This window comes from Panthera pardus, unplaced genomic scaffold (assembly GCF_024362965.1).
Source record: "Panthera pardus isolate Hobbes unplaced genomic scaffold, ASM2436296v1 HiC_scaffold_20, whole genome shotgun sequence".
Lineage (NCBI taxonomy): Eukaryota > Metazoa > Chordata > Mammalia > Carnivora > Felidae > Panthera > Panthera pardus.
In genome coordinates this window covers 66032923-66058465 of record NW_026526766.1, presented here as the reverse complement: position 1 = coordinate 66058465, position 25543 = coordinate 66032923, and the positions used below count along the sequence as shown (strand labels likewise).

The following is a 25543-nucleotide window of genomic DNA, read 5'->3' as shown; positions in this document are numbered from 1 at the left end:
AGTTTGTTGGGTTGATTTATGACTTAAATATGTACACAAAGTATGTGGACCTCCATTTGTACTGTTGCCTCTGTCCCCCAAATGTTATGGGTGGTCTTGCTTCTGATTGTCAAAGCAGAAGCCAGAGGAGGAAGTTGAACTGGAATGGTTATATAATTTCACACAACTGCGATTCTCTGGCTGCACTTTGCAAATCTGTAGAAACCAAAATACAAGTCCCGTGTATTTATCACTGGGACTCTGACCATTATAATGAAAATTAAAAGGGGACTGTTTTTTTTTTTTTGTTTTTGGTTTTTTTTTTTTTTGTGGCTTCCCACCTCCCCCAGTTTGCGAAAAGAAGGAGCAATAGGCGTTTCATTGGCCCTCCCAGAACCTGGGAGGCACAGGCGGGGGAATCCCAAAGGCAATAAATAAGTCGCCTATTGAATACCAAAGTCAGGGTTTGTGGTGGAAAACAAAAACTGCTAATTAGCCAGAGGACTGTCCATCTTCTCCCACACCCCGGGCATTTGAAAGGAAAGGCTAGGGGATGCTGTTCTGAGGGGTTGCAGCCCCCAATCCCTCTGACTGGGTAAAGTAACAAAGGGAAAAAAATGCTGAAAGCAGGAGTTGAGAGAAAGCGATTTCCACTAGTGCTATTTGCCGCTGAGAACGTGGAAGAGACCATCTCTGGCTCAGCCGCAGGCCCCACGATTCCTTCTCGTCCTAGGCTGGCAGGCCCGGACCGGGCAGGGGGCGCCCACCCAGGACCTGCTAGGCCCGCAGCAACTCCCACCTCCCGCCCTCGGCCCCCAGGCGTGCAGAGAGCCGCAGGACGTCGCCCGTTTAAGGGGCGGGGCGCGGCTCCACGTGCTTTCTGCTGAGTGACTGAACTACCTAAACAGAGGCCGGGGAAGGGGGCGGGGAAGGAGGGAGAGAACAGGCTTTGACCGATAGTAACCCTGGCGCTCAGCGCAGCCGAATCTATAAAAGGAACTAGTCGCGGCAAAACCCCGGTAATTCCGAGGGAGAGTGAGTGGCGCCGGGATCCGCTGAGCCCAGAGGACACCTCTCTCCTCGGGCGCAGGTGGGCAGGGCAGGGGGGGCGCCGCTGGACCGGCGCTGCCAGAACCAATTTTTCGGGGCGCTTTGCTCCTCTTTTTTCCCCCTTTTCCCTTCTCCGGAAGGGTTTTTCAAGGGGTGGGGGAAAAGACGCACACACAAAAGTGGAAAACAGGTAAGAGGTTCTCCAGTAACCTGGGCGTTATTGTTTTGTTTCGGGGCGGAAGAGGCTCTGGGAGGCGCTGAGTTTCGGGGACCAGTCTGAACCCCACTTCTTGCAACCCAAATGGAGCGGGGGCGGCGTAAATGGAGAGGACGTCCTAGGACAAGCTCTGGCTACCCGAAGACGCGGCGCTACTGCGCACGGGGTTCGCCCGGCGATGGAGCCGGGGAAGCATCTCCGGGCGTGGAGACCCGGGCGCAGTACCGCGGGCGCAGTGGGATGGAGGGTTCTGGTTGGGCTGGGGGCGCCGCTGCCGGGGCGGAGGGAGCGGGGGGTGGAGAGTAGTCTCAGCACCCAGCGCTTCTCTTTGTTCTGAAGAGCCTGAGCCGGCTGGAAACCTGTTTGTGGGTCGGCCGGCGCCCACCGGGACAAATGCCAGCACTGAGTCCCCGCTCCGTTCTTGAAGGAGCTGGTCTGAGTTGGGCTCTGATCTGGGGATCCGCCCCGTGCGCCCCCGGACTGGAGCGGCGCGTTCTTGTTCCCCAAGAACTCGGCTGGGTGGTGTCCCAAATGGGGTCTGTAGCGCTACTGATCAACTTGAGGCCTCGGAGGCTTTGATTGACCCCGGGGGTCCTGCTTCTGGCCTTCGTTTGCGCACCCCAGCTGGTGTGCCTGGCGCAGCGGGTGGGGGGGGGGACGCGGTTTTGTTTTGTTTTTTTAAACTCGAAAGACTTAGAAGAAGAGCCGGAGGAAACCTGGAGGTGATGTGCCCATTCTCCCCGCCCCCATCCTTCCTGCCCTTTGCAGTTCAGTCTCTCGGGGCTGCCTCAGGCAGGGCACGGATGGGGAAGCTGGGGCGAGATGGTGCCGCGGAATGACCGGGAGTAACCCCGGAGGGCGGCGCAGAACTCCATGCTCCGCCGCGGGGCTGGGCTCCGCGGTGGGGGAGGGTGGGCTGCGCTTGGGCCGCCCGTGGCCTGGGGGCAATGGTGCAGCGCCTCCTGGCCGACTGGCCTGGGAATCAACCCGTTGGCGGGAGGGGGCTCGGGCTTCACAAAGCGTTATGGTTTGCCGGTTCCGACTAAGATCCGGTGAAGACGGGTGGTTGCAGACTGGGAGGAATCCCGGGAGAGCAGGCGAAAAGGCCGTCTGGTTGTTTTTTTTATCAGAATGTTTCCCGATTCCCAGACCTTTGTTACCGGCGAAGGTTCTTGGCGTGGGTCGGTTTCATGGTTGTGTGTAGGTGTCTCTTTTTCAGCATTTATCTTATAGAAGGAAATAAACAAGGTGTGTGTGTGTGTGTGTGTGTGTGTGTGTGTGTGAGAGAGAGAGAGAGAGAGAGAGAGAGAGAGAAGGATAGAGAGAGAAGCGTCTGACACTGGAAGTAATTGGCTCTTGTCTTTTGCAGCATTGATACCGTCAGCTTTTAAAATCCGAGTATTATTTAGTGACACCTCACAAAGTGAATGGGTGGTATATACATTTACATAAAAGAGGACAAATAAAAGAGGACTAATTTGATATTTTAAAAGTTACTTGGTGATGAAAATCAGCAAGTCACTTTTTAAGGCCCAGTCTCCCTCCCCGCCTCCCCCAAAGGACACCTTACCAAATTTTCCAAGTTCAAAAGCAGTTTTACTGGTTGTTTTAACAATGGTTTGGGACCCAAACCTAAGTTTTGATCTTCTTTTCAGACAGAGCTTTTCAGACAGTCCCTCATTTCTCATCTCCCCTTTTATTTCGGCCCATTTTTCTCATACCTACCACAAAAATAATGAAGGCTTTCTGTTGTTTGAATCATGCCCTGAAGACACTTCTCCCAAATCAAAGAAAGTGTGAAAGCAATGGAGAATGTTCTGGGGTAGAACCTCTTCAGATAGTATAATGATTTATAAGTACAAAGTTTCCATTGTCAGCCTCTTCCCTAACTGCTCCTATAAAGCAAATAATTCATGATAGAGAGTTTAAAAAAAAAAAAAAAACAACTGTTGGTCACGCAGAGCAAATTGGTATCTACTTGAAAGAAAGCAGTAGGATCAGAGTGACCACGCTTAATGAGTACCACAGTCCATTTAAGAGACAAAGAATTGCTATTCTAGTAAGAGTAATTCCCTTGCAAGGACAAGCCTCATGTTCTAGAACAACATATCTTGATTTTGGAGGGGACACCTGTGAAATGTGTGGCGGCCCTCCTCCTGAGCATTTGAGATCTCAAGTCATAAATATTTCAGTTTACATTGAAATAGAGGCCTCTGATGGACACATCTTTGACTTAGGGCATATTTACAGTTCATATGAGATAATGGTCAGTCTAGGATTGAAAAAGGATAATTAGGACTTGGCTGTTTTCAACTTCCACTGTAGGAAGTCTCAGTGCTTACATTATTAAAAATGAATGAAACTCAGCAACACAGTTTTTTGTTTTCTGTTTTTGTTTTTAATTACCTTCTGTAGGTATTTACCTTATATGGGGAGAAGTTGGAATATTTTTCCATCCAAAAAAAAGTTTTTAGGGATCTATCCTCCCATGAACCAAGTTACTTATGCTATCTATGTTCATAGTGATTGCAAATTGTTAATATCTTTACTACTTCAATTTTTAATTAAGCGGACATTACTGTAGACTCTTTAATTGTGAACGTTTTGGATATCTAGAAATTACCAGTAGACATGGTTTTTTGTTTCTAAAATACTCTCAAATCCAAATGCATTTTTATTTACTGTCTGGATGTCAAAGAAATAATGCAAGTAAAATGCTGTATATGGCCATTATTCCAGCATCAAAGTTTAAATGATCTTTCTGAAAATTTGTTTTATTTAACTATTCTGGGAGAGGGTCTACATGAAAAACTGAGACCCTCTTCATATCTGCATGTGGGAATCATCGTAAATGCCAGAGTTATTGTAATGTTTATTTCATAGGTGCTGTTAAATAGCACCATGTGGCAAGCACTATTCCAAATGCTTTTCAAATACTAATTGAATCTCTGCAACAAACCTATTTATCATCCCTGTTTTGCAGATTAAGAAACTGAAGGGTGAACTACCTTGTCTGTCCCTGGCCACACATCTTGCAAGTGGCAAGACTAAGATTTGAACCCAGCCAGTGAACCCCAGAGTACTTTAGATCCCACACTAAGCTTTGAGGTGGTACAATTTCAGCTGCTGTAAGCAGAGGACTCTCTGAGAATGCTCACTGTATTTATGGTACATTCATCTGCTATAGCCCTTATCAGAATCTATAGCCTGTATCATATTTCCCTTGGTGCTGTGAGTGGGCCAGCCAAATTCTCAGCTTAGGATCTTGGTTGCATAGGGATTGCAACACCGTGGAAAGAACAGACAATAACATTAATTCTTTTCTTGGTTTTAAAATGAAAATTTTACTATTGCTTCAGTCAGATATTTGTGAGTAGGTCTACGATGTCAAAATGTTTTCCTGTGTAATACATCTAAAATGGAATGGCAGAGTGTTTGGCTGTAAAAGTATAAGGAACAAAAAGACAAAGGCAAGAGAACTATTAATTTAGCTGTCAGTCTTAACTTTGGTGAATTTTTTTTTTTTTCTGTTGGTTATAAAACAATACAATTTCTGCTTGTACTATCCTTAATTATGTTGTGGACCTTTTGAAATAAGCTATTGCCATTACTGTCTAGGAATCAGATTTAGCCGTTTCGTATGGCATCCTTCTCAGCAAGTAAATACAGTGTCAAAGTCGGCTTTATGAAAGTGAAATAGGATGGGAAACTGGTTTTCCTATTAAATTATTACAGCAAATTAGAAATCAGTTCTTAGAAAACATTTCTACTTAGTTAGAAGCAGTTTCACTTATTGTTCATTTACTGTGTCCTGTATGTTGTTTTAAGCATTTTACATGATGTTTCAGTTTGTTCTCATGAGAAGCACAGGTTGTGGATACTATTATTATCTTTATTTTACAGATGGGGAGACTGAGATATAGACAGGTTAAGGAGCCTGATCACAGAGTTTGTAAGTAGTGAAGCTGAGGTTGTAACCCCGGGCAGTTTAGTTTCCATGAATTTGCCAATATCAGAGTCAGGACTTTGTCAGGATATCCAAGTTTTGACAAAAGAAATACTAGCAAACGGCAAAGAGTGATTCCTCTTCATTTGGATATTTTTACCTAAAAATAGTTCCTTGGTAGATAACCAGCATAGATGTTGTTAGAGAGGTACATTCAGAAATGTTTTAAACCACAGAATGAAAAGCTCATGTGTAAAATAGTCTTCGGATAAAGCTTTCCGTTACTTTGCATTCCGTTAAGATAATAAACTATGCTAAGGCAAAGAGCATTTATGGGAATAGTGAATGGCAGGTGCATCACACGTAGTTCCTGGAACAAAATAAAGTTTGAAATCCTGTCTTTTTACATTTTGAAAACTCAATTTCAGACCTGATTGGAATGCCATCCCTCTCATGAACTCCTGGATTCACTCCTCCCTGCTAACACTGAGTGACGATTATCCCCTTCTTTTTTGCTTCCGTAAGATTAGATTACTGCACTATTCATGTCATGTATTTAATTGTTTTTTTGGTTTTAGTTAACATGTATTTGTATTCCTCTTGAGTGTACGGTTCTCCTCAAGGAGGTCTTTGATTCATTCTCCCAGTCCTTAATTCAACCCCTTTGATATGAAAGGGGTTCAATAAAAGCTGACTTGAACGAATCAAAGAGAATGGGAAACTAATTTTTGTTTGCTGTATTCTAAAAAACAAATTATAATGATGGGATAATCACAGAAAAGCCTTAGAAATAGAAATATATGTGAAGTTTTTGTAGTTAGGTTTGTGATAAAGATTGAGAAATTTTTACTCAATTTAGGTCAGCTCACTTTTTGTAGAACAAACAATTGTGATTCCATTCATTTCATTTTTTTAAGGTTTGTTTTGAGAAAAGTGAGAGAGAGTGGGGGAGGGGTAGAGAGAGGGAGAGACAGAATCCCAAGCAATCCCAAGAACCATGAGATCATGACCTGAGCAGAGATCAAGAATAGGACACTTAACTGACTGAGCCAGTCAGGGGCCCAATCAGTTTCATTTCTTTTTGAGGCAGCTGTGATTTGAGAAAATGTTATCATCTATGACCTTTCACTTTAAAGCACTTTGATTTGCACATCAATTAATTTTTTAAAATAAGAATGAGATAATTCACTAAGTAATATAGAATTTAAATACTTTTTAAAAAACCAAAACAACCTTGTATGCATAGGATCTGTTCTTTTATTCATTCTGTGTGTGTGTGTGTGTGTGTGTGTGTGTGTGTGTGTATTTGTTTAAAACTCTACGGCATTTTCTATGCCAAATTCAACTTCCAAGAAGCATTTGGAAGCCAAAACATTTTATCTGGCTAGTCTTGAAGTCCAGATGTTTTATGATAACTGGTATTTAGTATGGGACAGTTCCCAGAAAGAATTTTATATGCATAACCAATATCAGAGGTCATCATTTATTGGGAGAGGATTTTTTTAAATGTTTGTTTATTTAAAATTAAAAAAATGTTTTTATTTATTTTTGAGAGACAGAGGCAGAGCACGAGTGGGGGAGGGGTAGAGAGAGAAGGAGACACAGAATCTGAAGCAGGCTGCAGGCGCTGAGCTGTCAGCACAGAGCCTGACATGGGGCTCAAACTCATGAACCTGCAAGATCTTGACTGGAGCCCAAGTCAGAGGCTTACCTGACTTGAGCCACCCACATGCCCCTATGGGGAGAGGATTTTTAATAATCTCGAGTATATGATGAAATCAATGGATTCTCTCTTCAGAAAAAATATACAGACATGTACACTCCAAGTTTTATGTGTAATTAAATGTAATTTTGCATAGAATTATATTGTTTACATATAATTTCAGAAATCATGGCTCTTTAGTGAATTTCTGAAATTATATATAAAAAATATAATGACTTTGGGCAAGTCATTTTACTTTTCCAAGATTTAGGTCCCTGCTTTACAAAATGAAAGAGGAGGAAGTGCATGACTTTTAAAGAGCCCTTCATGTGTTTACATCCTCCAGCTCTAGGTGTGTATTTAGGAACCGGGTGATTCTTTGATCGGAGCTGCTTAGAGATAATGTCCTATGGGAAATCTTCAGCATTAGTTTCACAGATTATGTGGTTTCAAGACTAGAGAGGAGACACCCAGGGGGTGCCTAAGAGTATTCCCGATGAGAGTGAAGGTGGCACGGTGAAGGTGATAGGAGAGGAAGGCAGAGGCAAGAAAGCTGTGGAAATTGTCTACTTATCTGCCTTAATGGAGGAAGACATGATGAATCATAGAACCAAAAAGGCATTCTCATCTGAAATGCAAAGGAAGGGGGAGTTGGTTCATCTCAATAAACTTCAGTAGAGCAAACATGATTTAGTGAGACGTTGTTTCCATCTCCAACTCACCATTTGGAGAATCTCTCTGAAATAAAATACTCATTTGGACGCTCTATCCTGGACATCTCTCCATTGTGGGTATAGGTTTTGCTTCTGACACTTATCCTGCAGTCCTGTTAAGCCATTATGTGAAAGGAGCACCACTGCCCATCCTAGGATGAGAACTGGACTAACCTTATAAGGATATTCCTAAATATCTTGGAAGACTCTCACTGGGGGTAGGTGGGCAAGACACAGGGCTTTCTGAGGCATTGTCCTGAATTTGTTATCTCAGAGATCACAACAGATTGGGACCAGAAGGAAGAAGGGGGGGGGGGGGCGGAAAAGGAGCAAGGGGTTTCAGGATGGGAAGGGGGGGTGCATGAGAGGAGGAAAGACACTGTGAAGTTGTGTGGGTTTCATATCCCTATTTACACTTGCTTTGCAAAATTCCTGTAAGATGCCAGGTTGGGAATAATTCCTTTTGTCAAGGGTCATACCAAGCTTGTTTTCTTGAAGAAGCAAATCCCCAAGGGGGTGGCAGTTTGAAATGAATTGCATCTGGTGTTTAGATGACCCAAGTTTGACATAAAGGCAAACTGATGGAAGCAACGGCCTTCCTTGGAAAGGCAGAGAGACAGTAAAGACCCAGAGTAATGAGTTTAGATTGACCTGAGGATCCTTCTCTGCTCCCAGGGGCAGGGCTTGGAGGTGGAGGTGTCCGTTGATCTTAACTGGGGTGAGGTGTGATCTCTGGTATTAGGAGAGGGAGGGAAGAGGAAGATAAACTATTAGAAAAATGTGTTAATATAAAAAAATTAAATGTGTTAATGTACAAAAAAATACCATTAAACTGAAATTCATTTCTTTGGCAAATATTTTTTCAAATACCACGTAAAGTACTAGCGGCTAAATACATGTCAGAAGACTTGGAGGGTCTGCTGCCATGATGATCATTAGCTTGGCATTCAAGGCTCTTTGAAATAAGACTCTGACCTATCTTGACAGCTTTTATCCTAGATTATAAGAGGCATACTTGAAGGAACAAGATTTGTTTTTTCGCCAGTGATTATTAGCACATAGTATGGCTTAATAACTATTTATTAACTGAATTTCCTTCGATTTTAGGAGCCCCTTCCTGCTCCTCATTGTTGTGGTATCTCACATTCATCCTCTCTGGTTACTTTTGTTTGCAATGCATCCTCTACTCATATTCCTCACTGACTGAAATTTTACCCACTGACCATGGGTAGATGAGAGCACGACGAGGGTTAGGCCTTCCTTCGTGTCACCTCTTGTAAATTGTCACCATCACCCTATCTTTGATAGGCAGCACATAAGTCATTCAGGTTATTTACATTGACTCACATTTTTGTGAGTGTATTTACAAAATAGAGTGAAAACAAGTCATTTTTTGGGGTGCCTGAGTGGCTCAGTCTGTTGAGCGTCTGACTTCGGCTCAGGTCATGATCTTGCAGTTCACGAGTTCCAGCCCCTCATCGGGCTCTGTGCTGACAGCTTGGAGCCTGGAGCCTGCTTCGGATTCCGTGTCACCCTGTCTTTGCCCCTTCCCAGCTCATGCTCTCTCTCTCAAAAATAAATAAATGTTAAAAAAAAATCGTTTTTCTAAATAGTCTGTCTGTGAAATAAACTTGCTTTCCAAAGGTGCTGGTGGACTCAGAGACTTGTTGTCACTTTGTTAAAAGGGGGTATTAGCCAATATTAAAGAAGTGTTGAAGAGTAGGCCAAACAAACTTTCTCTTTAATGTAATAAAATTTTTATAAAGGCCAAAAAAGTGTTGAATGAATTTTTCTCATTGTGTGATTCAGTTTTTCATACTGCATCTGTCCATCTAGAATTGTCTAAGTGGAATTTAAGTGGCACTTAAATTCACCTTGTGATGAATTCCCACGTTTGGGGAAATATTGATGTATGTCCCATCATACAGAGATGTCTCTGTATACCTGATGCAGAGAGTGGTTAAATAAGTCGTTCATGGTTCACACGTTTTGCTAATGGCAACATGGCAACCAACACGGGGGATTCAAGCTCAAGTCTGATACCCAAGCTCCAAGCAGTTTTCCTAGATTCAGATCTTCTACTCCAGCCTCTTTATCATCAAGACTTGTTTTCTGTTCTGTGGCTTAAAGTGATATAGTGGATTTACCCCACAGGGGTCATTACCTGGAAATTAAAATCTTGGCCCCTCGTGTTTTAATCCAGACTTTTTGCTACTATACCAGAATTTTGGGTAGTATTTACAATGTCCTTTTAGGAGAGAAAAAAATTGTGTCTATACAAGTCTGTCCTTTTCAGCTTAAAATGGACACTGAATCTTTGAAAATCAGACTGGCCTCATTAACTTACTGTCTGTTGGTCCAATTTGAATCTTAAGGAGTTTTTTAACTGTATTTTCTCTCTCTCCAATTAGAATTGCTCCTTGGTTGTAGGTTTGAATAGGAAGGAAATCCCCACAGCAGTCCTGAAGGTTGAGTCTTAACTGGAGTCTGTTTCCTTTATGCAAAAGTACAAAACCCCGTGCTAATTTTGGCCCGTTAAGATTAATTGTGATTCAGGGCAGAGTGGTGTTTTGTTTTGTTTTGTTTTTTAACTTTAATGATTGTGTTCATTGTAGTAAGGACCTTGGGTTCAAGAAAAAAGAAAGCCTTTGGTCAAGTTATGTTAATTCAGTTGTCTGTTCTGTTGAAGGATTTGCAAATTTAGTGGCATCAGTGCCATTTTCCATTTTCCAAACCTGGTCACATTTCACATGATCACAGCGTGCCTTTCTCTTCCCCAGAGCAAAGGGAGGGTTGTCTGACAGTTGGTTCCAATGGCCTCCATTAAGAGGAGTGCATGTGCCCCTGGAGGCTGCAGAGACCAGCAAGGCACTCTGTCCTTAGGCAGAGCACCAGGTTGGGGACTCTGGTGCTTACCTGATGTAGATATTTAGCACATGGCTGCCTGGGAGATTGGATTGTGCAGATACTTAAATGACACTGTAAAACCACTGTTAAACAAAGAAGGCTAGTAGGAGTTGCACCCAATAGTTTAGTTTCTTTTCCTTGAACACTTTTTAATCTGCCATATAAAATGTTGGATTTGTGAAAATCTTAATGACAGCGCTTTCTAGAAGGAATACTTAGAATCATAATAATAATCGGAATAGTAGAGATCTGTTTCCTCTGAGAAGATCCTCCCAAACCTCAAAAAATGGAGTTCATGTTGCCAGTGTTTAAAAAAAAGGCCAACATCCTTCAATTTTTGCTTTTCAGAATCACAAGTGTATGGATTTAAACTTGTGATCTTATTCCTCTTTCTTTTGATTAAGCAACGCAGCCAGCAACATGGTGTGTTTTGGTTGTTATAGAGGAGTTCCAGGTGTAAAGTTGGGGGCGGAGCTCAGACCCTGGATCTCTGTGCGGGTCCTGGAAGCCCGACTAAATTTTCACTTACTTAGTTACCTGGTCCTGGCTGGGCCGTAGAAACAGAAGCATCTCAGACATGTGACAGAAGCCCGCACTGCCTCAAGAGCTGGCTGGTGAAAGAAGGTGTTCTGGATAAAGATTGCTAGGGTTTGGTCATATACTCGGTGAGCTAGAATGGGACAAGAGCCTGGGGTTAGATAACTCGTTTTGGCAAATGTAGAGGGAATAGAGTATTGAGGTGGAAAAATTTTATTCAGGTATTGCTGTGCTTCATTGAGTGAGTTTTTGACTTGAGCCTATGTGTTTAGAGTTCGAGTCTTGACCAATGCTGGCAGTCTTATATTTAGGGTTGAGCCCCCAGGGGAGGTATTCTTGTAGCTGGCATGCTTACAGGGGTTCTAGAGCCTATGTCTGGCAAATTACCCATTCTCCTTTGCCCACATGAAACCAATGAAAATGAATGTCCTTCCCAGCGAATTAGGGCGGCTTTGAGGACAACCAAATTAAATGCGCTTGAACTTGAGTTTCTTTGAGCACAGCTGGAAATTTTATCATGCTTCTGGGCTATCTGAACCTCTACTTTCAATGAAACTTCTGATTTGTTACTGTAGTGAGCCTGCTTTAACTATTTTCTCTCATTCCTGAAGTCTGACTTCAGAAGCCTTCATTCCACGAATGTTACAGAGCATAGAGTCTTCCTGGGCACTGGGCTCAATATGGCAGAGAATAAGATGTTGAGACACAGTAGCTTGCTGCACGTAGCTTACAGTTTAGCAGGGACCACCTGATAAGTCAGTAGCCTGGAGAGGATTGTAGGGAGAGCCTGAAAAGATGAAGTATAAGGCCCAGGTAGCAAACAGGTAGTTGATATAGAGGCTGGAGGAGACTTCACGGTGGAGAGGGAAACAGCCAGGTGCTGAAGACTTGGAGGAAGGGAGCAGTGTGCTTGCATAGGGAATAGGAATTGCCTGCCCAGAGCATGGAGGGAATAGTGTGAGTGAGTGCTGGGGGCTCCCAAAAGAGGATTTCGTGGTAAAACAATTCCAGAAGTGGCACCAGGGTATCAGGGTCACCCCTTTAACATCTTCCACTGAGCTGGGCACTGGGGAGAGCTCCAGTTCGTTCTGGAAAGGCCTTTGGGGAAATAGTACCTTCTGTGGACAAAGAAGAGAGAAGAGAGATTCCTTTAATAAATTGCCCACTTTATGCCCCACCCATGATGAATGCTTCACCCTGTGAAGTCAGCAGCACTAATCATTATAATAGCTACCATTTACTGGACACTTACTTTGTTCCTGGAACTGACTTAATGTTTGTATACATTATTAGTTCTATTTTCTGGAGAGGATACAGGGGCTCAGAGTCCCTACGGTCCCAGTGCTGGTGAGGAGCAGAGTCAGGCTTCCAAACCAGTTTTCTCTGACTCCAAAACCTCCCTGCTTTCTACTGGGCCAGTTAATTAAAAAAAAATAAGAGTTAAGGATGTTTAGGAAGAGTTTGCCATACAGTAGCATAAGCCCAAGGGAAGGGGAAGGCGGTGAAAGGATTTGGGTTTGTCCCCAAGTCCTTTGAGCACTTTTATAAAAATAAACCCTTTATGCTAGGAGAAGGTTGGACATCTGAAGATGTTGACCCTTCAGAGATGGGAGCCAAACAAAATGGTTTTTGCTGATACAGTCACTAGACTTTTATCCTAACATTCTCTTGGGAAACCCTCCTGCAACAACGGGGAACACGGTAGTCAAATTTTTCTGCAAATAAATGATTGATTGCTCATGGAGACTTGCTTGCTTGTGTTTCTGTATAGCTCAGGGTGTTTCTGACTTCAATAGCTCCTTCCTTCCAGGCCCTTCTTATTTTGGTATTATAATGGTAGTTGAAAAAAATTTTTTTTCTATGATAAATAATGTTGACAGATTGATTTCTTTTCAACAGGAAACTTCTTTTTCCTATATGCTAGGTACTCCTACCAGAGAAAAAGCAAATAGTTGTATTGTTTGCCGAAATCCTCCTTTGAAGGTTGCCATGTGTTTGTTTAATGGAAATCAGCAGGGGGAGATGGGCTATCTCTAATATTTTGTTAGAACTTCTCCATAATTCAATAACAATGAAACAAGAACTTGGGTACGGGACAGATTTGCTTTTGAAAACCATGGCTCTTAGCAGTTTTAGAAGTCCTGAGACTGTATTAGCTGGTAGCAACTGCAATGTTGAGAGTGATGAAATGTATCTTTGGCTGTTCAAATATGATAGAAATAGATTTAAACCTTGTGAGTCTCCTTTAAAATAGAATTGTTGACAGCAGGAAGGATAATGCTTCTCCAGGGCTAGTTACAGTTTTGATGGCATTCATGTGTCTCTTCTTTCAGTTTGTATGTGTTCATTTCATAGCCTTCATTTTGAAAATTAGCTATTAGCAAATACTTTTGTCCAGGAAATTGAATCTGTATTCCTCTATAAACTAATTGTTAATAATAAGTAAGTATGATACATTTGGCACTTAAAAAAAAAGTGTCCAAGAGTCACAGATTGCTGGAATTGATGAAATTCATTGGATATATATTTTAAAAATGGGTATGTGATAGAGCCTCTTCCAGGATGATAATAATCTTCTATAATGATAGAATTGCTTCCTTTTACCCTTGACTTTTTACCTTGGAGGATTTCTTACATCTTTTTGTCCTCAAATTTGAGTATTAAAATATTACCATTTAAGTAGGAACACAATCTCAGGGGTTGCTGAATACCAGACCATGGCCTTTCTGCAGGCCTCTAGGGGCCTAATGGCAGCTAACAGCAGTTTAACTAAATTTGGGAGTCTATAGGATGGTTGGGAAATGTGAGGGGGTGGAATTTAGGGTTAGCAAGGATGGCCTTAAAGATAGAGAGCTCAGGGGCACCTGGAGGCCAGAGAAGTGAAACTCAGACAGTCAAATGAACCCCGGGCTAATAAAGCTCCCCAGGGTCAGCAGGGGAGAAGTCACAGTCCAAATCCCTTCCTCCCACCTCAGCAGCTACGTCCTGTTTTCAGTCCTGGTTTCGGTGAGCCTGTTGCATGCAGCCTGGTTTTCTGACTATCAGTAATCTCATTAGCCTTTTCCCTGAGTGGGGCTTCTGATCCAAAGACATATGCTCAGAGATGCAATGAAAAGAACAGACCTTTTCCAAAGCAAGCGTGCTCTGTTGGGCTCATGGGTTTCATACCCTAATTTTACAGGACCCTCCACATCTCTTTGGAGACCAGATGCGTAGGTGGGTCTTGTTTTGTATCAACATCTCATGAATATGCAATCAGTTGAGCTCTAGTGCCAACTCATTTTCAATTCATATGTGGTAGGGTTCAATCCTGCCTTACATCTACCTGCTGCTTTGTATGTTACTGGCTAGCTGTTTATCGATGTGAGACGTCTGTGTTACTGGCTAGCTGTTTATCGATGTGAGACGTCTAGATACGTTTTATCAGGAGAGATGCTGACAAGCTATTGTCACAAATTTCAACTTCTGTCTCACTTCTGGTAATCATGTAGACATTTGTCAACAAAGTAGAATGTACACTTTATCTATCTATCTATCTATCTATTTATGTAAAATTTGGAGAACTAGTTGTCCTTAAGACTGCTCTCTGGGAGAAATGAACACTAGTTGCTGACTGCACGTTCTGGGTATATTTGGATAGAACTCATAAGAGAAGTGTGTTCAGAAGAACAAACAGAATTGCAGCGGAAAGATGATAGTGGGGAGGGATGTATAACAGTTGTTGGAAAAGTTACTTCTTTTTTAAATTTTTTTTTAAACATTTATTTATTTTTGAGACAGAGAGAGACAGACCATGAACAGGGGGAGGGTCAGAGAGAGAGGGAGACACAGTATCTGAAACAGGCTCCAGGCTCTGAGCTGTCAGCACAGAGCCCGACGTGGGGCTCGAACTCACAGACCGCGAGATCATGACCTGAGCTGAAGTCGGCCGCTTAACCGAACGAGCCACCCAGGTGCCCCGGAAAAGTTACTTCTTTAGACATGTGGGGGCCAGCTCTAACTCTAGGGGGTGAGTCTGGTCAAGCCACTTGCTTTTTGAGGGCCTCCGCTTCTCTATAAGGTCGGGACAGGGGTGTAGAGGGAACGGTTCTCCAAAACTGCATCAAACTTTCTGTCAGTAAGACAATTGACTGGAGTATGGCCTTATGAGGGGCCAACTACTTTGCTGCAGTGAGAAATGGTGGTGGTGTGGTTCCTGCTTGGGGACGGCCCTCGTCTGGCACATGCCCTGGCCGAGGGGTCGACCTGCACCTTAGATGGAAGTTCAGCTCTCTAGGCCTGGCCTCACGTGCCCCCAGTGTTCTTGCCAGAAGGAAAAACACCAACCGACCCTTTGGTGACTGCAGAGACTGAGAGTTCCTGGCAGCAGTGCAAACATGTGCATTTTTTCCCCCCTTATTACGCTTCCGTAGGCAGATTTAATGCTTTAGAAGGGTACAAGGCAGTCACGGGAAGTAGTTCCTGTTTTTCTTACGGCTTTGCCAAGTGGGAAATAAACCTTCCTACCTTGTCTTTTTTGCAGGACTTCCTCTGTCTGTCTCCTCCTTTCTTCTTTGTATTTCTCATCTCTCTTTGAAACTTAATGTGAAGTGCACAAGGGCCAAGTGTATTGGTGAAGAAGGGGCTGGAGGAGCAGCGTGGTGGGTGCTGACTGGGGCTGTATGTGTATTTTCCTCTTTGCACCAAGCTTCCTGTAAACCTGTAGTTTTATTCTTATGCCAGCATCACTGAGTCTGACATTCTTGGTGTCACTTGGTGACCCTTTTGCAAGTGGCACAGCCCAGTGTCATTTCACTGTCCTAAAGGTGCTTGCTCAGAAAGGAGTTACCCCGTCCCCCAATACTTTCTGTTCCCTTACTCTGCTGTATTTTTCTTCATTACTCCTACCTCCCACTGCCTTAACCTGCTGCTCTCTATTTTCCACCTCCTTCCTAGAAGTTCCACAAGAGCAGGAATTTTGCCTCTTTTGTTCACTTCAGGCTCTCCAGGATCTAGAACAGCATGTAATAGGCACTCAATAAATATTTGTTGTGCTAATGGGGACCCTTGCAGAGTTAAGGCTTCCTTGTTTGTTGAATGAATATGCAGCGAATATTTTATCCACTATTCACCCTAGTGAATCACACAATAATCAGACTTTATGCTGTACAGTTCTCAGGTCCTCCAAGGCATGAATGGACTTGTGGAGTATGTCAACTATTATAATAGAAGGAAAATGATTTGTTGGGGGGGCTGGGTCAGGTTATTGATGTATAATTTACATACAATTAATTTACCCTTAAAATTTTAAAACTTTTTTTAGTATGATTTATTGTCAAATTGGCTTTAATTTACCCCTTTAAAGTATACAGTTTGATGAGTTTTGATAGATGTATATAGCCACGACCACAATCATGATACAGAAGATCTCCCATCACTCAGTGCTCCTTCTTCAATCTGTTTTCAACCTCCACCCATCACCAGCCTCCACAGATCAAACACAGATCTGATTTTTGCCCTCATTGCTTCACCTTTTCGGCATGTCATATAAATGGAGTCATAAAGAGGCAGTTTCTTGTGTCTTGCTTATTCCCTTAGCGTAAGGCTTTTGAGATTCACCCATGCTGTTGTACATATCAGTTGTTTGCTCTTTGTTTATTGCTCAGTAGTATTCCATTTTAATTTATCTGTTAGTTGATGGATATTTGGGTTGTTTTCAGTTTTGGCTATTCCCTATAAGACTTCTGTAAGCGTTCACCCACAAGTCTTTGTGCAAACTTATGCCCTCCTATCTTTGGGGTAAATACCTAGCATGAGATGGCTGGGCTGTATCATAAGTCTGTGTGTAACTTTACAAGAAATTGCCAAACTGTTTTACAAAGCGTCTGTTCCATTTTACATTCCCACCAACAGTGTATGAGAGTTCCAGTTGTTCCACAGACTTGCTCGCGCTTTAAAATTTTTAAAAATTGTACTACTTCTAGCAGATGTGTATTTCATTGTGGTCTTAATTTGCATTTATGTACAACTAATGATGTTGAGTATCTTTGCTTATTTGAGAAGACTATGCTTTAGCAGTCTGCTATATTCTCTGGATATGAATAATGTTCTAATATTAGTGGCATTTGAGGTGAAAATTTCTTTTTTTTTAAGTTTATTTATTTTGAAAGAGTGAGCGAGCAGGGGAGAGGTAGAGAGACAGGGAGAGAGAATCCCAAGCAGGCTTTGTACTGTCAGCGTGAAGCTGACATGGGGCTCCATCTCATGAACCGTGAGATCATGACCTGAGCCGAAACCAAGAGTCGGTCGCTTAACCAACTGAGCCACCCAGGCACTCCAGAAGTGAAAATTTCTTTAAGAAAGTGGTTAAAAGTTTGAAAGGCCTCTTCCACTAGGTCCATACGGTACAAAAGAAGGTTAGGGTGTGGAAACTATGTTAAATGTTGGCAAAGGGTGGTGGTCCGCCTGAGTGACTGATGATGCGACCCAGAGAGAGAGAGAGCACGTAGGACTTGAACATGGAGATTGGCAGAAAGCAGATTCCAGGGCTCTACTGACCTTGGTATGGCTCGCTCGGACCTTAGCTAAACCTAGTGTTTGTGGTAAGTAGACCTAGATTTAATTACATTTTCCCGGATGCCCCAGGAGTCGCCTGGGAAAACTCAACAGTCCTTTATGGCCTTGGAGCATGTGGTAGAAGCCTGCTGAACATAGAGCTATCCTCTCTGGGGACAATTTACCGGAATCAGTTAATCAAGCTTGAGAAATCAGTTTACCACAGGCCCAGAAATGCCACCACCCTTACCTTCTGAAACCCTATTTCTCTTGTCCATCTCTTAGTCAATTAATTAAGCAAACATTCCCTGACTGTTTATTGCATGCCAGGTACTAGGGAAAACATTGATGAAGAAAACAGAAGTGGTCCCTGCGGACTCAGAATGAAGGAGAAATACTTCAAGGGAAAAGAGAGGCAGCCTTCGGAGTACCCAGGAGGGGCTCCTAACCCAGGTGTCAGTGCAGGGGAGGTAATCAGGACAGGATCCTGGGCAAGTGGAAGCTACATGGAGACCTAAGGTTGAAGAAGAGTTAGCCAGGCAGACAGTGCTGGGAGAAAGGCTTTTCTGGACAGGGAACATACCAAGAAGTCCTGGCGGTAGGACATTCAGAGCCTGTCAGTAGTTTCTTCTGGGCATGGTTTAGGAGGTGGGGAGCAGTGTGAGAGGGGTGGGAGTCATCAGGGAGACCAGTTAAACTACCACATAGACTGGACTTCCTCTTTAGGGCAGTGGGGAGCTGGCAGAGGATTCTAAGAGCAGAATGGCATATTTGGATATATGGTTTAATCGAATAATTGCAGCTGCTCCCTGATCAATGGATGGGAGGGGGACAAGACTAGAGGCAGGGAGACCAGTGAAGTGGCTGCTGTGGTCACCCAGGAGTGGGATTGACAGAGTGGCCTATTGACTGGCAGTGATTGTGAAGTAGGACCCTTTCCAGCCAGTAACTGGAAATGTGCATAAGGGCAGAAGCGAGTGTGTGACTGGCTTTGAAACATTGAGAAATCTAGTACATAGTACTGCATTCTTTTTGGTTTTGGTTTGTTTGTTCACTTCCTTGGAAAACTGATGTAGAAATGTCCCTTTGGCTTCAGTTACCTGAGCGGAGGGGTTTGGGCATTGCCAAACCCTTCTTTGTGGACAGAATTGCCCCAGCAACGATCACTGTGTTCTGAAGTGGGAAGAGGGAATTATTCAGGAGGCCAGGGCCATGCCAAGGTGGGTGGGGGATTTGGGGGAAGAAGCCTGCCTGCTTGTACCTGGCAAAGCCAGAGCAGAACCTTCATTGCTGCTCTGGGCTACTTCTTGCTAACAACCTTCTCTGCATGTCTTCTCGAGGGTCACTGGGCTCAGAACCCATGTCTGGAGACCCAGAAACTCTCCTTTCAGGAAAGTACTCTCCAGAAAATCTCTTCCTGCTCTTTCTCATCTCACGAACACTCTATTGAGGTGTGTCTTCTCTTCCTCTGAGATTTTTCACTGAAGTTTAGGGGACTCTGTGCTGTGGTTTGGCTGTGGGGGTCTCTAACATGAGGCTATTCAGGTTTCATCCTTCCTACTTGGCCCTTTCCAGAAACCCACAATGGATTTGCTAGAAATAATGGAATAGAAATGAATGTTTGGACAGGGTAAAACCATTGCTCTGTTAGGAGGTACCGATAGAACAGAGAAAGATAAGTGGGAAGAGCACTCATTTCTTTGGCACTTACAATGTGCCATGTACTGTGTTGGGAATTCATTTATATTATCTCATTTAATCCTTTGAATATCATGCAAGGTAGGTATTGTCATCTGCATTTTTTGATGAGGAAATTGAAGCTCAGAGAGTATAAAGCCTTGGCCAAGGGCACATAGTTGGGGAGCTGGGGTTGATTCCTATTGGGGCTCTCTCTGCTATGTTAATTCTTTTTAAATTACAATCTTGTATGCTTGCTTTGGCAGCATATATACTAAGATTGGAGTGAAACAGAGATTAGCACGGGCCCTGCACAAGGCTGACATGCAGATTCATGAAGCTTCCATATTAAAAACTAAATAAAATTTAAAAATTAAAATAAATAAATAAATAAATAACTTGTGTTCCAAGCTTCTCATTGTTACCCTGGGGATCTGAAAAGATTCATGTAGCTTCTAAATCAACTAAGTGATTCCTAGAGAGCAGCTTTTGCATGAGAAAAATCTAGCTAATTATTTATTTCAGTATTTCTGGAATGCAAGTCCTATCCTAGGCCACTTACAAAACAATTGGGATGACAGACATGTCTCACAGTGGCATTCTGGCTCTCAGTGCTTGGGAGGTCCGTTGACAGCTTTAAACAACGAATTGCAAACCGATGCAGTGCCAGTATAACTCTTCTTCTTTTTGGGGTGAGAAATTTTGGGGGTCTGTGTCCTAGAGGTTTGCTGAGCAAATGATAAAGAAATAGGACCTACAGCTTGAATATTTCAGAGTAACTCCTGATTTGTTGGATTGTCAGAGAATGAATTAAAATACATAGTAGTAGTGTCTTTCCTTCTCAGAAACTGAAAACTCCCTCCACTCTCTTCCTTCTCTAGAGGTTTTAAATGCAAGTCCTCATGAAGTGGGCAGCAAAAGGGTAAAAGGTTGACCTTTGCATTGCAATCTCGTTTGGACTCACAGATTTTTTTAGTCCAATATTTGGTTTTATATCCACAAGTGGTCACTGCATTAGTTCTTTTTGCTATTTGTTCCTCTTGCCTAGTTTCCCACTCCCACCTCTACCTTACTAGGGGCCACAATGATAAACTGAGCTATTTAGAAGTAAAGCTGGTTTCTGGGTTGTGGCAAGAGTTCATGACTATGAAGTGCCAGCAGGACCTAACTTTGACCTGTGTATCCCTCCCTTCTTCCACTTTTCATTTTCTACCCTTTCCCCAACTTTAATTTTAGTCTGACTACTTGGGATTATTCCAGCATTTAATAAATACAGTTGTTGAATGGGCAGCTGGGACACACAGCATGTTGTATCCGCTGCTTATGAGAACCATCCTTTTGCCCAGCAGGGTGAAACAGTCCTCCTGGGAGGTACCTGTGACACCTGATAAGGAGGGGCCAGGCCCTGTGTGCAGGTGCACACAGGTGGAGTAGAGCCAGAGTGTGCATATGTCTGGGCAGTGGGAGATTGTTGGTTTCTCAGGTGATGCTCTCCGCCTGCCTCAGCTGACTTGTTTCTCCGTGGGATATTGTTTTCTTTCTACAGACACACAGCACTGGAATTGTCCTCGTCACCTGGGAACCAGGTGTCAATGTTATTTCCTCGGTATTTACTCATAGTCATCTAAAACAACTCCGTGGCTTTCCAGATTGGGAAACTGCTTTATCCATGGTGCCGTTTATCATTTGAAGGGCACAGCTATGTGGCCAGATGAAAATGTGGTTGGTAGCGGATTTCAAGAATTAGCATAAATTACTCCAGGTTCGAAGCAAAATTCATAAATGCTGCTACGTTTTATGGGGAAGGGAAGCATTTTTCTTAGACAAGTGAGACAGGTGTCTGGGATTCCAGTGTGCCGTTTCCAACCTCAGGGTTTTGACCAACCAAGATTGCTCACTTAAGTCTGTTTTCTTTCCTAAGTGCGTTTTTCATTCCCAAATGGTCACACCAACGGAGCTAAAATGATTAGGATTATAATGACCAACTTCCAGGCTGTAGCCGGAAAACCTCCAGAATCCCTGTTTACAGGAGAAACTCTGAAGCCGCAAGTTGGGGACTCAGGGCTTCCTGAGAGTAATTAGGACACTGATCTGGGTTTTGAGGTCCCAGGTGAGGGGGCTGGTGCAACAGCCCTCACTGGCGTATGGCTTTGCAACAATAACTGATAGCATTCTCTCCTGCTTTATCTTTCAGTTAATGACCAGCCACAGCGTCCCTGCTGTGAGCTGCTGCTGCTGCCTCCAGAAGCTCCTGAGCCACACACAGGTTGCTGCGGCTGCCGGCTGAGAAAACATGGCTTACTGGCCACAGTTGAGGTTGCTGCTGTGGAAGAACCTCACTTTCAGAAGAAGACAAACAGTAAGCTTGGGTTTCTCTGGAGAGGTTCTCCTCTGCTTTTCTTCATGGTTGTGAGTTGGGGATTGGAGAAGGGAGGAGAGGGAATCCTCTTGGTTTCTTAAAGGGAAAGAATGAATCTGGCCCTGATGAGCACAGGTCCGTGTGGTCCTGATAGAGCCCTACTGCTTATGAGAGAGGGAAGATGTGCGGCCAGGCAGAAATGTCAGCTTTAGTTTGTGCTAGTGGCCAGGCATGAGTTCTGATCCCTGGAATCTGGCACAGAATTGCCTCTGACCATCCCATTCTTTCCTTTTGCTACAGCCTTGGGGCCACCTGGCTGTGAGCACCTGAAGGGCCCTTGTATTTCTGGGAGGTGGGAATGAAGTGAGTTAACAGCCCAGCTCTTAGACGCTGATCTCTTCGTGTCAGTGTGGACTCTCTCAGCTCTGACTGAAAGCCTCAAGGAATATAAAACTGAGATTTGTTTGATTGCTGTGGAGGGTTCTAAGCCATTCACTTCCCAGTTGGGACACAAATTCTTTGCATATCTTGAGAAGATCATCTTTAATGCTCAGGTGAATGGTGTTTTTACACAGAGGAGGGTAAAGGTTGTGAGGCACGGTGAGCTCCCTGGAGCTCAGACATCAGCTCTTTGCTTGTCTATCTCTGATGAACACTCCTGGACACCCTATCTAGTCTCCTGGGCTTAGCTGCACCCCTCTGTAGTTGGCTTCTAAATCTGTTTCCTGCCCTGCCCTTTCTTCTGAGTTCAGAGCCTGAGTCCCCACTGGGCTATCTTAACTAAGCTTAACATGTCTATAACCAAAACGATCATCTTAGACTCAAAAAGCTGTAAGAGACCTTTGAGAGAATTGAATTAGTGTTTCTCAAACCAGAATAATGCTTGGGCATTCTTTAAAAGAACAAAAATATCAAGATTCCCCTTGTGTTCGCGAAACTTATTCTTTTTCTTTTTTTTAATTAAAAAAATTTTTTTTAATTTAACTTATTTTTTTAATTTACATCCAAGTTAGTTAGCGTATAGTGCAACAATGATTTCAGGAGTGGATTCCTTAATGCCCCTTACCCATTTAGCCCATCCCCCCTCCCACAACCCCTCTAGCGATCCTCTGTTTGTTCTCCATATTTAAGAGTCTCTTATGTTTTGTCCCCTTCCCTGTTTTTATATTATTTTTTGCTTCCCTTCCCTTATGTTCATCTGTTTTGTCTCTTAAAGTCCTCATATGAGTTAAGTCATATGATATTTGTCTTTCTCTGACTCACTGATTTCGCTTAGCATAATACCCTCTAGTTCCATCCACGTAGTTGCAAATGGCAAGATTTCATTCTTTTGGATTGCCGTGTAATACTTCATTGTGTATATATACCACATCTTCTTTATCCATTCATCCATCGTTGGACAGTTGGGCTCTTTCCATATTTTGGCTATTGTTGATAGTGCTGCTATAAACATTGGGGTGCATGTGCTCCTTCAAAACAGCATGCCTGTATCCCTTGGATTAATACCTAGTAGTACAATTGCTGGGTCGTAGGATAGTTCTATTTTTAATTTTTTTGAGGAACCTCCAGACTGTTTTCCAGAGTGGCTGCACCAGTTTGCATTCCCACCAGTAGTGCAAAAGAGATCCTCTTTCTCCACGTCCTCGCCAACATCTGTTGTTGCTAAAATTTCTTCTTATTTGTGATGTTACTTGTGTACATATGTGAAACAAGGTATAAACCTCTGTACTTATAGGCTATTATACAACCATATGACCCATACATACTTGCAAATTAAATGCAAACAAAATTGTAAAACCAGTACAATTCAAATTAACATCGTTAATGTAGTGAGACAGCTATCATTGTTCAGCTGAAACCAGATTATAAGTAGTAAGGTGAATTTGGTAGTGAATGCTATAGTGCTGATTCTTTGGAGTTTGGACAGTCTACATTGCTGTGCTAACGATTCAGTTCTTCAACTGCTTTTCCAGTGACCTGCATTTGATATCATTTGGCGTTCATTTGGTCCAGTCTCCTCTTTTATAAATTGCGTCCGCATCTGTTCCTTTTTCATTAGTCTGCTACAATTACATCGGTGCCAACACAATCACAAATACAAATGTAAACCTAGGCTTTGAAATCTTGTGCCAGAAGTAGTTATAAAGTGGGCATTCAGAAGATTCAGATTTTTTTTTTAAATTTTTTTCAATGTTTATTTTATTTTTGAGAGAGAGAGAGACGGAACATGAGCAGGGGAGAGGCAGAGAGAGAGGGAGACACAGAATCTGAAGCAGACTCCAGGCCCCGAGCTGTCAGCACAGAGCTGGACGCGGGGCTCAAACTCACGAACCGTGAGATCATGACTTGAGCCAAAGTTGGACGCTTAACCGACTGAGCCACCCAGATGCCCCAGGTTCAGATATGTTTATTTGAATTTGTTTAGATGACCATTGAAATGAAAACACAACATGTTTAAAATCCTCACAGAGAACTCCTATTTAATCCCTCATGAATATATGTACTAGTCTGAGAATCACTGATTTATTTTTATTTTATTTTATTTTATTTTATGTTATGTTATGTTATGTTATGTTATGTTATGTTATGTTATGTTATATTTTATTATTCTTTTTTCCCCCTCATGTTACAAGTGGGGACCTAAATCCTAAGGTCACTAGTCAGAGAGTAGAAACTAGAATCTATGTATCCTGTCTGTCTTGATTGATGATAATAGTAATAGTAAAATATAATGTGTTATTATATAATATAATAAAAGCAAATGCCTAGGATGAGCTTCCATTATTAATTAGATTAATTCTTTAGGACCCCATGAAGTACTGTTATCTCCTTGTGTCGTAGCTGGGGTACTTGAAGTTCAGAGAGAGTCTAAGTAATCTGTCTGAAGTCCATCCACGCTGCTACTCAGGAGTGCATGTAGGTTTCGAGTCTAGATAATCTGACTCCAGAGCTGGTACTCTAAATCACTGTCAGATTGCTTCTCAGCAGCATCATTATTTTTTTGTTTTCAGTCTCAAAAACTTGAAGTTTCTGACCTTTTCCTCACCTTTGCTTCTGTTTCTCATGGCTTTTCCTAGGTATTTCCTGGGAAATTTCAAGTCCTGGTATTTCCAAGTCCTATCTGTTCATCACTTATCCTCACTTCTTAACCATTGTGTGCTCCAGGTCCCCTCCTCTTCTCATCCTGATGGCAGCAGCGCACATGATGGGAAACTGTCTTTGCCATAGCATATCCATTAACCACTGAGTGGTGGAAAGAATTGTATCATCTTAGCAATGAGAGCAGGGCTCAAGGTAGTCCAGTCCAGACCTCTCATTTCACAGATGAGAACACTGAGACGCAAAGCAGAGGAGGGATTTCCCCAAGCTCAACCAAGGAATCAGGAGCTTGGGGTCTTGGAACAAGACATGGGATTGGGCCATTCAGACTGGGCCAGCCTCTTCTGGTCTTGAGCTTGTCACTTCTGGTTTAGTACTGCTTGTGGATTTAAAAAGAGTTAAGATTAGGGAGATAGGCAGGCTTAGTCAAAGGCAATTTGTAGCCTTCTGGCAGAGTTTTTGCTGGCGGAAGTAAAGATACAGCATCTGACACAAAAGGGCTTTTCTGGATGGTACACCACAAGCCTGCTAGCTTGTCCTTACTTCCCTTCCTGAGAGCTCAAGGAAATATATTTTTCTGAAGCTGAAAAAAAAAAAAGGCAGTTTATTCCAGGCTATAGATGCTTAGGTTGTCAGAGCTGGAGAGATCTGGGCTGCCCCTAGTACAGTTGATGGATCTGGGATTCCAGGCTGGGGGGCAGGGGTCCAGAGTGGATCAGTCACGGAAGTAGCTCCGGAACCAGTTTCCAGGTGTCCCTACAGGCTTTTTTTTTTTTTTTTTTTTTTTCTTCCCCCGGCTGGTTTTGCTTTATCTGCACTAAGG

At 43.0% G+C, this 25543-nt stretch overlaps 1 protein-coding gene and 1 non-coding gene across 6 annotated transcripts in view; both read left to right on the top strand.

The window, feature by feature from the left end:
* Positions 1-940: 940 nt before the first annotated feature.
* Positions 941-25543, top strand: part of ABCA1 (ATP binding cassette subfamily A member 1) — a 135786-nt gene continuing 111183 nt past the window's right edge. For 3 of the 5 annotated variants that reach the window (XR_008424289.1, XR_008424288.1, XM_053908143.1), the window contains exons 1-2: positions 958-1219; positions 21457-21621. Coding sequence is in view for 3 of the 5 variants with exons in the window: in XM_053908143.1 (XP_053764118.1) it covers positions 21556-21621 (66 nt within the window). In the remaining 2 variants the exon portion in view is untranslated. Of the gene's footprint in view, positions 1220-21456; positions 21622-25543 lie in introns of all 5 variants that reach the window. The other 2 variants (XM_053908144.1, XM_053908145.1) reach the window with 2 other exon arrangements.
* Positions 19513-19616, top strand: LOC128778712 (U6 spliceosomal RNA). Its single transcript, XR_008424440.1, has one exon. It is a non-coding gene; the product is annotated as a U6 spliceosomal RNA (small nuclear RNA).